General features: G+C 49.2%; 1 protein-coding gene across 1 annotated transcript; it reads left to right on the top strand.

Annotated features, from left to right (window-relative positions):
* Positions 1-380: 380 nt before the first annotated feature.
* On the top strand, positions 381-13,507 carry Cd300lg (CD300 molecule like family member g). Its single transcript, XM_090350171.1, has 7 exons — positions 381-714; positions 1,787-1,924; positions 2,557-2,785; positions 3,476-3,588; positions 5,758-5,813; positions 10,067-10,186; positions 11,511-13,507. The coding sequence occupies exons 1-7, from the start codon at positions 411-413 to the stop codon at positions 11,718-11,720; spliced, it is 1,170 nt and encodes a 389-aa protein (XP_090206297.1). The 5' UTR covers positions 381-410; the 3' UTR covers positions 11,721-13,507.
* The last annotated feature ends 412 nt before the right edge of the window (positions 13,508-13,919 follow it).

Below are 13,919 nucleotides of genomic sequence, written 5' to 3'. Positions count from 1 at the left end.
ACTTGACAGTGGATTTTTTTCCTTAGTGGAACATAAAATTATGATACGGTTTACCTATAGTAGCCTTTTAAAGACAATGAAACAATGTTATCATCAAGTATACATAAGAAAATTCAGAGGCCCAGACAAGTTAAGCAACTTCTCCAAGGCCACATAGATACTAAATGGTCATTCTTGGATTAAAAACCCCAGCTGTCCCCCACCCAAACATAGAGAAAGAGCAATAGCCCTACTCGGTCGGGGAGAATACTGGATCTTAGGGACACCCCCAGAAGGGCTGACAGGAAAGCTTTCCTTCCTCCTAGTAAAATGGAAACCTCTAGGCTTAACCTTGAGGCTTGGATCAGGGAAGTCTCACCTCCAATCCTGCTGTGGTTTCAGGTTATGAAGCCATTACGGGCCCAAAGGAGATGAGCGGCTTTGAAGGCGACCCCCTGACGGTGAGATGCACCTACAGCCAAGACTTGAGGAAGTACGGGAAATACTGGTGCAAACAGGGCGGACTCCTGATCTCCCGTTGCACCAACACCATCTACACCAGAGGGGACCAGGAGGTGACACAGGACAGGGTATCCCTCCGTGACAGCCCCCAGGAGCTTGTGCTCACTGTGACAGTGAAGCACCTCACCCTGAAGGATGCTGGGAAATACTGGTGTGGGGTCAACATCCTGGGCCGCGATCAGTTTTTTGAGGTGTCGCTGACGGTCTTCCCAGGTAACGAACTCCTCACCCTTCCTGGGGGACAGGAGAGGCACAGGGGAAGATGGAGGGAAGTTAGGGCAGCAGCCATGAGCTCAGTTTCCCCTTCCAGCCTCACAAGTTATCTTGAGATCACAGCCAGGTCACTGGGGGTCAGATGCTGAGTGAAATAGGGACCACAGACAATGCTACTTGCTGTCACATCGCTGGCATGTGGCAGGGCAGGATGAATGCCAACCTATCAGTTCCTTTCCTCCGTGATCAGATGCCAAGGAGGCTCTGGGGACAAAATAAACATCACGAGGGGGATAAGGACAATTTCTCTCTCTCTCTCTCTCTCTGGAAGTGGAGGTATAGCTCATGTGGTAAAGCACTAGCCTTAAATGAAAAAGCTAATGGACGGTGCCCAGGCTCTGAGTTCAAGCCCCAGGACCAGCACCAAAAAAAAAAAAAAAAAAAAAGAAAGAAAGAAAGAAAGAAAAAAGCTGGGCGCGGTGGCTCACACCTGTAATCCTAGCTATTCAGGAGGCTGAGATCTGAGGATCAAGGTTCAAAGCCAGCCCAGGCTCAAAAGGACCTGAGACTCATCTCCAATTAACCTCTAGAAAACGGGAAGTGGGGCTTGGCTCAAGGGTAGTGTGGTAGCCTTGAGCTGAAGAGCTCAGGGAGTTCCAGCCCCATGACCCACAAAAAAGAAAAAGAAAAAAAAAAAGTGGGCGGGGGGGGGAAGGAAGGAAGGAAGGAAGGAAGGAAGGAAGGAAGGAAGGAAGGAAGGAAGGAAGGAAGGAAGAAAGGAAGGAAGGAAGGAAGAAAGGAAGGAAGGAAGGAAGGAAGAAAGGAAGAAAGGAAGGAAGGAAGGAAGGTTTGTGGATGAGGTGGCCTGGAAGGGGGCTGGTTGATGGGCAGTTAAGGGTCACAGAGACAGGAAAATCTGAAGTACTAGCAAGCCAAGAGAGGACAGTGGGGAGGACCTAGAATCAGCCATGAGCTCTGGGGGGAAAGGAGCTGCCTTCTGCTCTAGGGAAGGACCAGTGGTTGCCCCCCTGTCTCCTGCCTCCCCTGTGAGCAGCCTCTCCCTTTTCTCTAGGAAATCAGGACACCACCAGTACCCCTGGCCTCTCCTATCCTCCTCCTACTCCCTCCTTCCAGCCTCTTCCCACTATACCGAACCTGCAGCACCCACAGCCCAAGACAAAAACTTGGCGCACTCAGACCCCAAAACTGAGTGAGTGAATGGCTTTTCTGTCCCTTCTCCCCCACTACTTCAGGAAACCCCCAGTGAATTATGTAGCTGGCACCTGCCATGGGGTTTTATCACTAGTCAGGTGTTCTCCCCAACAAACCTGGAAGCCAGCCTGTCCAGCTGAGAAAGTAGAGTCTCAGGGAGTTAGCATGCATGCTCCAGGTCATGTGGGAAGAGCAGGAAGGGGCCAGCAGCTGACCACAAAGCTCATCCTCACTCTGCTCCTTCCAGATCTGGGCTGAGCCAGAAAGTCTGACTGGGCTCTGACCTTTATATGCATCCCAGGTTCTGGATGTTGAAAGTGGTTGGTAGGTGGACATTTTGTAGGTGGCGGGGGGCCGGGAGGGGGCATGGGGGGAAGGGGCTGATGGTGACAGAAGTTGCACAAAAAGAGGCTAAAACTATGCACAGAGGTACCTGGTGGATGGCCTGCTGGCTCTGGGCTTCTGCCCCTTTGCTTGAGGTGGGTCCTTTAGCTCACAAAGATCTGAGAAATTGGTCCTGAGGAGGCTAAAGTTCAAGGGTCACGGGGGCGGGGCTGGGTCTGGAGGGCCAGGGAAGGTCCTGAGGCATTGCTTTTGGACTTGTTGCTTCTTCTGATCTCCGCCCAACAGTCGCAACAGTCAAGCAGGGGAAAGCAGGGATGGAGGCCACACCATCCCCAAGAGCCCCGAAATGGCCTGCAGGACCTTCCTCCTATCCAGGAAGCTCTCCACAGGCAGAGACCTCTCCTCACACAACGACCTCTCCCCATGCAGGGAGCTCCCGTCCAGCCATCCTAATGGACTCCACCACGACCCAGGACAGCAGTCTTGACCCCAACCACAGCAGCTCCCAGCCCAGGTGAGCGAGCACAGGTGATCAGCCATCAACTGAACTATAAAGTGCCTTTGGGCCAATAACACCCCAAACCCGCCAGATACCTACCTACTTGGGTGGCTGAGATCTGGAGGACGGAGGTTTGAAACCAGCCTAAGGGAAAAGTCTGTGAGATTCCATCTCAAATTCGCCAGCCAAAAGCTGGACTGGAGGCATGTCTTGAGTGGTAGAACAAGAAAGCCAAGCAGGAATACAAGCCCTAACTAGCAAACATACACTCATACACAAAGACCCTAACACTCATTCCTCCAAGCAGACAAGGCTCTTATCATGCATAGCCACCATCTGCAGATTTCAGCCCCACTCCTCTATAGAGACCCTAAGTAGTATGCATTCCCTACTACAGAAACCAGCTTTCCTGAACCCTAGGGCCAACCCTGGCCTCCAGAACCCACCTCTCTCAGCTGTACCCTATACTGTGTGTACATGTGTATGTGTGCGTGTGTGTGCGCGCACGCGCGCACACCAGTCCTGGAGCTAAAGCTTGAAGCAAAGGCCTAGGCACTGTCTCTGAGTTTCTTTGGCTCAAGGTTAGCACATTACCACTTGAGCCACAGCCCCATTTCCAGCTTTTTGGTGCTTAGAGATGAGTCTTACAGACTTTTCTGCCCAGGCTGGCTTTGAACACCAGGCTTTTTCCATCTTGCCTCCCAGGGTGGACATTCCAATGGTGCGTATGTTGGCCCCAGGCCTGGTGATTGTGTCGCTTCTGCTGGCCACGTGCCTGATTGCCTTTGGCAGCCATATGTTCCGGCGGAGAAAGAAAGGTGAGAAAGTGGGGCAGGCAGGGTGGCAAGAGGCGTACAGACACCTAAGGGGCACCACTCCCTGGTTATTTTTCTTCCTGTCCTAGCAAATCACCAAGTCCCAGTCCAGTCTCTACAGGCCCGTTTCTGTGTGGGGACTGGCAAGAGGGCATTGAAGACCAAGCAGGAACAGGATGGACATTGGGTCTCTAAAGGTGCTCAGTCCCTTTCAGAGGCTTAGATTCCAATCCTAGCTCTACCAAGTTTTAGCTGCTTGACTTCAAGCAAGGCACATAACTGCTCTGAGCCTCAGTTTCTCAAATGAAAATACATGTCAATGGAAACAGAGTGCAAGCCACACATGTCATTGAAATTTTTGTCTAGCAGTCACTAGTAAAAAGTAAGAGGAAACTCGTGACATTCATTTTGACAATAGAGTTTATTTAACTCAGTTATATCCAAACCCTGATCATATGAAATCATCATCAAAATATCAAGGGAAGCTGGTGCCTGTGGTGAATGCCTCTGGTTCTAGTTATTTTGGATGCTGGCTCAAGAAGATCAACTGAGCCTGGTAGTTTACTATCCCAGGCAATGTAGCAAAACTATCTCTCAAAAAATAATTTAAAAATCGGGTCTGGGAGTTTGGCCTAATGGTAGCGTGCTTGCCTAGCATGCACGAGGACCTGAGTTCGATTCCTTGGTACCACATAAATAGAAAGGCCGAAAGTGGTGCTGTGGGTCAAGTGGTAGAACGCTAGCCTTGAAGAAAGCCCAAAGATAGTGCTCAGGCCCTGAGTTCAAGGCCCAGGACTGGCAAAAATAAATAAAAATTTAAAAAGCAACAAATGTCAGATGCTGGTAACTCACACATGCAATCCTACTCAAGCAGCGGAGATCTGAGGATTGCAGTTTGAAGCCAGCTTGAGCAGACAAGTCTGTGACTCTTATCTCCAATAACCCACCAAAAGCATAAAAGAAGGGGTCTAGTTCAAGTGGGAGAGTGCCAGCCTTGAGTGAAAAGGCCAAGTAAGAGTGTGACACCATGAGTTCAAAACCCCATTACTGGCACACATACACACACAGACAATGCCCTTCTCCCCCCCCCCCCCCCCCCCCGCCCCTCCGCACACATACTATGGCCTCAGACAGCTTAGGCAGAGAAAAGATTTCTGTTGTCCCATAGATTTGGAGAGGAGATCAGGTGCATTCAGGGTGTTCAGGGTGGTATGGCTGTAGATTTGGAGATTTCAGTCCATGGTCAGTTAGCTCTGCTGCTTTGGGTCTGTTGTGAGTACACTATGACCAAAGCAAAACCACTTAATTGGTGGCCAGTAAGAGAGAACTAGGATCCCACAGTCTTCTTCAGTGACAACTTCCCACTTAGCCCTGCTTTTTAAAGGTATCTACCTCCTCCTAGTAGCACCAAGCTGGGCATAAGCTCTGGGCATTGTGGTTCACACCTATAATCACAGCTAGAGGCAGGAAGGCCATAAGTAGGCCATAGACAGAAAAATTATAGTCAGAGGCTGGACAGGGAAAAAAATGTTTAAGATTCTATTTGAAAAATAACACCAAAACCAGGTGCCAGTGGTTCGGACTTGTAATCCTAGCTACTTAGGAGGCTGAGACCTAAGAATCATAGCCAGCTTGGGCAAGAGAGTCTGAAAGACTCTGATCTCCAATAAACTACTCAAAAAAGTGTAAATGGCACTCTGGCTCGAGGGGTAGAGCATTAGCCTTGAGCAACAGAATCTCAGAGACAGAGCCAAGGCCCAGAGTGCATGCCCCAGGACTGCAAAAAAATAAAATAACACCAAAAAGGGCAGGGAGTGTGGCTTGAGAGGTAGGGCACATGCTAGGCTCTACCTAGCACCAACACACACACACACACACACACACACACACACACACACACACACACACACACACACCAGTGTAAAAATGATCCAAGCACATTTCAATTTCAGAAGCAACCGCATTCATATATAATCTGTTTCTCCAACTACTTTCTGGCTCACCAGAGATAAACTCCAAAGAGATTATCCCTTAGGGGCTGAGTTACAAGGGGCTTCCTGCCCCACCTGCCTGCAGCTCACTCTGGAATCCTCTGCTGGAAAGCAGGAGGGACCACACTGGCCACCACTGGCTGTTCCTGGCCTCAGGATGCTCTTTCTGGGTTTCTTTCAGCTCCGCTGGCTATGAAAACACAGAAGAAGGATGAGAAAGTCTATCCACCAGACTCGGTAAGCACAAAGGGACTGGAGGACTCTGGGCCCTGACCGCCTCTGGCTCTCGCCCACTATTTGATCCAAAGGCTCTAGGAGGCCCCAGACCAGCATGTGGCCTACAGGGTACAAGTCAGACTGAAAGTCCCCTCATGGCCCCTAGCATGAGCTGCCACAGGAGCATTCTTCCCCATCTTTGTTCCCATTCTCCCATTAGAGTCACAACATGAGCACTGGGTCCCGAGGAGAGCTTTGGAGATGACCTGGTCCAGCCTTTCTTTCATCTCACTTCAAACCCTCTCATACCTGCTAGCACCTGGGGTGAGAGTTATCTATTAGAAATACACTCACCCCCATTCTGATCTCAACCAACCCCTCAGAACCCTGACTGGGACCCAAAGACCCTCATAGTAGAGTGTGATGCTTCATACAATAACAAACGTGAATGTGCCTTAGGAAAAGAAGAAACTGAGGCCAGGAGGATGGCCTGAAGATGTTGGTAGTCCAAATAGACAGCCATGCCTAGACTTTGTGTGTGTGTGGGGGGGAGTGCACGTGTGCACACACTCGCACATATGCCAGTACTAGACTTGAACTCAAGGCCTAAAGGCTACCCCTTAGCTTTTGTGTATTTTTTTTTGCCAGTCCTGGGCTTGGGCTCAGGGCCTGAGCACTGTCCTTGGACTTTCTCAAGGGTAGAGCTCTACCACTTGAGCCTCAGCACCACTTCCGGCTTTTTTCCATGTATGTGGTACCAAGGAATCAAACCCAGGTACTCGTGCATGCTAGGCAAGCACTCTACCACTAGGCCAAACTCCCGTGTATTTTTTGTTGTTGTTGTTGTTGTTGTTGTTGTTGTTGTTGTTGTTGTTCAAGGCTTGAGGTCTACAATTCGAGCCATACCTCTACTGTATGTCTGCTGGTTTATTGGCGATGAGTCTCTTGAACTTTGCTGCCTGGACTGACTTGGAACCACAATGCTCAGATCTCAGCCTCCTGAGTTGCTGGGATTACAGGTGTAAGCCACCAGCATTTGACCATAGATCTAGATTTCTTAGCCACCTTCTTTCCTTTTTCTAGAAGACTTGTTGTTTCTGAGTTACCTTAGCTGAGGCAACAGTGGCATGGTTCCCCTGGAACCCCTACTCAGGGTGGTGTTTTAAGGAGGAGGGGAAAGAGTAGAGGGGTCTTGTGCCCATCTTCCAAGGGAGGGAAACCTACCCAGGCTACCTGCTCCAGAACCCCCATTGGCCTCTGCAGGAGAAGCCCCTCCCACATCCACTCACTTAAGATGTGGAGATGGTTATGGTTACAAAACATGGTTCTATTCCACCATTCCCTCCCAGCAACAACCAACCCCCCAGCTGTTTACTGATTGACTCCCCCAAATACGGAGCCAAGAAAACTACCATCTCTTTCTTTCCTGGCGCCAGTAAAGACAAAAGGCTCAGACTTGATCCCATTAGGGAGGGCTGGGGTGGGGATGGGTTCTTCTATAACTTAGGAAGCAGCTGGTGTGGTCGCAGGAAGCTGGATAAGGCCAAAAGTGGCCAAAGGTGGCTGAGGGGAGTAAGGGAAAAGTCATGGAGGCGGAAGGATTTCCAGCTTCCCTGGGTCCCCCTCAAAGCCCCACCCCCTGCTGTTGCTCTTCAAGGCCTGGACTCATGAGCAAAGGGCCCCGCGCTGTGCCCCAGCTGGTTATGAGTCCTCTCCTTTCCCACCCACACAGCCTCCAGAAAACAAGGCTGCCCTGGACTTGTGTCTGAGGCCCCTGTGGCAGTAGGAGAGGACATAGAAAGGCCCTGGGCCAGTGGGCAGAGGTCCCCTTTTTGGGGGGTGGGACAGGGAACCCCATATAGGTTAGAGATATGACCAGCTAACAGTGTTTGATTTTCTTGGTGTATGCCCTTGGCTGGCTTTCCAATTGCTTTCAGCCAAGGCTGGAGATAGAAAGGAAGGCTTGGGGGTTCTCTTAGCCTATGTTCAGTTCAGTGAGGGAAAGAAACGCTTTACTTTGTTTGCAAGAGAGCCCAAAGTGGTGTGATAACTCAGAGGATATTGCTGAGGCTATCAGCATCTTCCTTCCCCAAAGCTGTTATTGTTAGTAAGATTTTTCCATTTCATATCTGTGGAGCTGTGTGTCCTTGAATCTTAACCCGAGGGGTGAGGGAATTGTGATGTGTGTGTGTGTGTGTGTGTGTGTGTGTGTGTGTGTGTGTGTGTGTATGTCTATGTCTGTGTATGTATTGAAGCTTTGAACTCAGAACCTCACACTCTTACTAAGCTTATTTGCTCAAGGCTGATGCCCTACCACTTGAGTCATACCTTTATTTCCAGCATTTTGCTGGTTAATTGGAGGTAAAAGCCTCTTTGACCTGTCTGCCTGAGCTGGCTTTGAATGTCCATCTTCAGATCTCAGCTTCCTGAGAAGCGAGGCTTACTGGTGTGAGCCACTGGTGCCCACCTCAAGCAGAGATTATTTTCCCCCCATTTTACAGACAAAGGAACAGAGCCTTAACGTGGGCACCAATGGAAAGACCCCTTCTCAAGCCATGGCTGTGCACATGAGTGCACACCCGTCATCCTAAATGATGAGGCAGGTTGAAATCGGTCAGCCCTGACCAAAATATCCTTGAGTCATCATCTCAGCAGAGGGACCCTAGATCGGGGAAGCAATTATGGAGGGCCAAATTAGGTGGATCATGGTCCAGGCATATTCCAGGGAAGAAACTGAGATCCTATAAGCAAAATAACCATCAAGCCAGGCATGGTGGCTCATGCCTGCAATCCTAACTACTCAGGAGGCTGAGATCTGAGGATCGAGATTCAAAGGCAGCCTGGGCACTAAAGAATGTGAGACTCTTTTCTCCAATTAACCACTAGAAAAAAAAGGGAAGTGGGGCTGTGACTCAAGGGGAAGGGTGGTAGCCTTGAGATGGTGAGCTCAGGGACAGAGTTCGAGCCCCATGACCAAAAAAATAAGTAAATAAACAAACAAGACTGGAAGTGTGAATCTGCAGTAGATCACCTGCCTAGCAAGTAGGAAGCTCTGAGTTCAGACATCAGCAGGAAAGAAGGAAAGAGGAAGAGAGGGGGAGAGAGAGAGAGAGAGAGAGAGAGAGAGAGAGAGAGAGAGAGAGAGAGAGAGAGAGAGAGAGAGAGAGAGAACGCACTGGTGGCTCACAACTGAAATCCTAGCTACTCAAGAGGCTGAGATCTGAGGATTATGTTTCAGAGCCAGCCTTGCCAGGAAAGTCTGTGAGACTCTTAGCTCCAGTTAACCACCAGAAAACCAGAAGTGTGGCTCAAAGTGGTAGAGTGCTAGTCCTAAGCAAAAGAGCTCAGGGACAGTGCCCAGGCCCTGAGTTCAAACCCTAATAACTAGCAAGAAAGAAGGAAAGAAAGAAGGAAAGAAAGAAAGAAAGAAAGAAAGAAAGAGGAAAGAAAAGGAAGAAAGAAAGAAAGAAAGAAAGAACGAACGAACGAACCGGGAGTTTGGCCTAGTGGTAAGACTGCTTGCCTAGCATGCACGAAGATCCAGGTTTGATTCCTTGGTACCACATACATAGAAAAAAGCTGGAAGTGGTGCTGAGGCTCAAGTGGTAGAGCTCTAGCCTTGAGAAAGTCCAAGGACAGTGCTCAGTCCCCATGACTGACAAAATAAAAAAAAAAAGAAAGAAAGAGAGAGAGAGAGAGAGAGAGAGAGAGAGAGAGAGAGAGAGAGAGAGAGAGAGAAAGGGAGGAGAGAAGGGAGGAGAGAAGGAAGGAAGGAAGGAAGGAAGGAAGGAAGGAAGGAAGGAAGGAAGGAAAATATGAAGGGAGAACAGAAAGTTGTAGGCTTGGTCCCCGAGTGTGGGATGGTCGGCTTCGCTGTCTCCAAGCATTTCGAGGAGCATCAGCCCTCCTATTTTTTCTTCCTGCTTTGAAGAGTTGTGAACAAACAAACAGGGCAGTCATTCCAGAAGTTCTCATTGGTTGGTATAAGATGCCATCTAAAGACTTATTATAGTGCTGAGGGAAAAACGTCACATCCCCAGATTACAGCTGAGGAAACAGCTTCTGAGAGTTAGCTTCTCCAAGGTCACACGAGTGAGGTGGAGAAGTCTAGGACGTTGCAGAGCAGCTTTGGGGCTCTATCCTTCCTCTCACCCCTGCCCTGCGCTGATCACCCCCTCCTCCCTTCCCCACCCCATCCGACAGGCCACTCGTCTTTTGTCTCTCAGACCATGTCACAACCAAGAACATGCTGTTCTGACAAGTGTCTCTTACAGGCGCTGGGAAATGGCCGGACCCCTGAGCATGCCATAATTAGCCTTGCAGGGCCCACCAGGCCTGGTGACAGCCCCGAGGTCTCTGCCAAAGCCTACAAGGAGATCCAGCATTTCAGACAGGTGTGGACAGGGGGGCCCAGAGTCCACATGGGTAATGAGAGGGTGGAGAGGAGAGCTCTTTTCTTCCTTTTTCCCCAGTAGTTCTGAGGTTTGAACTCAAGGCCTTGCACTTGCTAAACAGGCACTCTCCCAGCTGAGCTACATTGCCAGTGGCTAGGAGAGCACTTTCTCTGCAACCTCTCTCCAAACTCCACACTCCTGCACCAACCTCATCATACGTAGTACAGGCCTGTTTCACCTGGACGGCCAGAGCTCTTGGTCCTATCTAGAACATTTTCAGCCGTGTGTTCATTGCTCCTGCTGAAAATCTTAGCTGCTCAGGAAGCTAGGATCTGAGGATCAGAGTTCAAAGCCAGCTCTAGCAGGAAAGTTTGTAAGATTGCTTTTTGTATTTGACAGTTGTGGGGCTTGAAGTCAGAGCCTGGACCCTGTCCCCGACATTCTTTTTCTCAAGGCTAGTGCTCTGCTATTTGAGCCACAGTGCTACTTGTGGCTTTTTCTCAGTAGTTAAGAGTCTCATAAACTCCTTCAAAGCCAGGCTGATTTGAACTGCAACCCTCAGACCTCAGCCTCATAAGACTAGGATTGCAGGCGAGAGCCATCCGCACTTGGCCATGACATTCTTTTTGTTGCCAGTTGTAGGGCTTGAACTCAGGGCCTGAGCACTGTCCTTGGACTTTTCTCAAGGCTAGGGCTCTACACCTGAGCCATTGCACTACTTCCAGCTTTTGTCTATGTATGTGGTATCCAGGAATCAAACCCCGGTCTTTGTGCATGCTAGGCAAGTGCTCTACCACTAGGCCAAACTCCCAGCCCCTTGACCGTGACATTCTTACCTCCAATTAACCAATGATAAATCTGCAAATGAAAGGGGGAAAGGGGGAGACAGAGGGAAAAAAAAGAAAGAGGGAGGGAGGGAGGAAAGAAGGAAGGAAGGAAGGAAGGAAGGAAGGAAGGAAGGAAGGAAGGAAGGAAGGAAGGAAGATAGGTTTTAAATTGGAATTCAGCTTAAAGAACTATGCATCTACCAAGCTGAACTGGAACAGTAGTACACATCTATAATCCCAGCACTCAGGAGACTGAGGCAGGAGTATCACCAATTTGAAGTCAGTCTGGGCTACATAGACACTTGCCTCCAAAAAGAGCTTTAGCTTGGCAGGATTTTTCAGTCATAATCAGAATCTAGCCCGTGGGCACGGGTGGGGAGGGGAGGATGGGTTGGGAGGTGGCACAAAGCAAAGCTGGGGTCTCTGGGAAGAGGCTTGCAGACCCAAGCGATCTCTGGGTTCTACTTTTTTTTTAACCTCCACTATTGTTTCTCAAGACGGCAGAAGAGGAAGAAGCTCCTTGCGAAGACTCCAGGGAAGGCAGGATCCTGGCTCCTGAGCTGGACATCTCCGAGGACTCCAGGGAAGGCAGGATCCTGGCTCCTGAGCTGGACATCTCCGAGGACTCCAGGGAAGGCAGGATCCTGGCTCCTCCCCTCCAGATGTCCGCGGTGGAGCCAGACGTCTCCCAGTTCATCTCTGTATAAAGCAAACCCCACCCTCCTCGCCTGCCCAGGAAGCTGATTGGCTAAATTTGCGCTCACTCTAATAGCCATTCTGCCACAGTCTCAGGGTCCATACGCCCCACCTCCCCGGCCCCCTTCTTGTGGTCAGGGTGGTTTGATCCCAGTTCCCAGTTCCAGGAGGCCGGCACCTCCCCAGCGGTGTTCACCTCCTGGACAAGATGCACAGTTGTGGGACCCTCAGCAGGGCCGGTGAAGGCTCACACCTGGGCTGTTTCCACTCCAGGACCGCCTCCCCCACCCCAAGCCCCTACCCTGCCCTTGGTGGCCAGTGGCAGACCCTGCCTCCTCCACCTCTTCACTCCCCCTACAAATACCCCCTTTTCTTCTCCCTGGAATTCTCCTGCATCCTCTATTGAGAAGCAGGAAATACACAGTTGTATACTGACTGTCCCCCCAGCCTTCAAATTTTCAAGCCTCACTGAGACCCACCAAAACTATCTGTGGGTCTGGGCCGGGATTCTGCGTTTATGATGTGCCCAGGGATTCTCATACCCAACTGACAGCTTAGAGTCTGTATTTGTAGTCAGGGGAGGGGGCGGTTCCTCCTGTTATATCCATGACCCAACATGTGCTTCCTGGCAGGCACATGTTGGGGGCTAGGCCCCTTCTTTGTCCAGAAAGGTTAATATTTCATGTGCACTGGTGGTTGGGAGGAGATTGGAAGCCAGAGCTGGATATCTAAAGGGATAGTAGAAGGGAACTTGAAGATGACCCTGAATACAGCCCCTTGGAGAAAGAGAAAGTGAAAAGTAGCAGAATTCGTTTCTCTTTTTCTATTTTCTTTTGGAAAATGAAATGGAATTGATGTATAAAACTAAGAAATAGAAGAGTGGGGGAGAAAAAGAAGAAAAACAAGCCAGGGACCTGTGGCTTGTAAGTTTGGCTACTCAGGAAATTGAGATCTGAGGATGGCAAATCCATGAGACACTTATCTCCAATTAACAACCACCATGCCAGAAGTAGGAGTGTGGCTCAAGTGGTAGAGTGTCAGCCTTGAGTAAAAAAGCTCAGAGACAGCACCCAAGCCCCGAGTTCAAGTCCTAGCACCAGCACACATACATTTGCACACACACACACACACACACACACAAAAATCCCACATGCTTTCTCACCACCACCACCCAGCCCAACTTGCATTCGATTGTCTTTCCCCTCATCTTTATTTCTTACACCTAATTCCTTGATGTCCTGTCTACCAAATAATTTGTGATATTTACAACTTGACTTCTTTCCTCCTAAATAATTATATCATAAACAATTCTCCAGGCTCTCCAAATCTTTTATATGGCATTTATCAGCTGCAGAATCTCATCGTACCTCATCATAATGTGTGCCTCACATGACTTAATGATTGATTATCACCAGACATTAAACTAGCTTGCCTTCTTGTCATAGTGAAGCTAGCATAGTTACCATCCTTAGTGACTATGTTTCTGGCAAAGAACTTTCCAGCAAAGTCCATTTTGCTTGGATGTGGCTAGGTTAGGCTGTTCACTGGAATGTGGGTTTCAGGCTGACCAGGTAGGGCTATTTGGATGGACAACAGAAAGCCTACAGGAAAAAACTGCACATCTGGCCTGCTGTTGACATCATTCCATCTGACCTTTGCCTTTCTGACTAATGCCTATTTTTTTTTTATGTGTAACCAGCTTGTACAAAATCCAGAGTCTCCTCTCCCTCACTATCTGAATTCTTTCTAGCACTAGTCTGGTTTGGGTTGCTGACAATAAACTCCTTTATCCTCTGGTCTTGATCATTGCCGGTTCCTGACGCTGTAACAATGGTAAATAGCACAGTGAATCTTCACAGGGCAGTGATAAATGCTTTATCTGTATTTGGAGAATTAAGGAAGATTTGGAAGCCAGGTGCTTGTGGCTTATGCCTTTAGCCCTACAGAATGTCATCTAGGAATAAGAAAAGCAAGGGAGCCTGTCAAAGTGGCTCAAGGCTGTGATCTAGCTATTTGCCAGGCAGAGACTCCAAACAAGATTCTCATCTTCTGTGAGTCAAAAGACTATCTCAACCAATGGCTGGGAATAACAATACCCAATTGTCATTCTAGCAACAGGGAAGCACAAAAAGGAAGACTGACCTAGGGAATAAAGCAAGACCCTATCTCAAAATTAATGAATACAAAATGGGACTGGCAGAATGGCTTAA

This window comes from Megascapheus bottae, chromosome 17 (genome assembly GCF_031878675.1).
Source record: "Megascapheus bottae isolate mThoBot1 chromosome 17, mThoBot2.hap1, whole genome shotgun sequence".
Classification (NCBI taxonomy): domain Eukaryota; kingdom Metazoa; phylum Chordata; class Mammalia; order Rodentia; family Geomyidae; genus Megascapheus; species Megascapheus bottae.
This window is presented reverse-complemented; position numbering and strand designations above follow the sequence as displayed.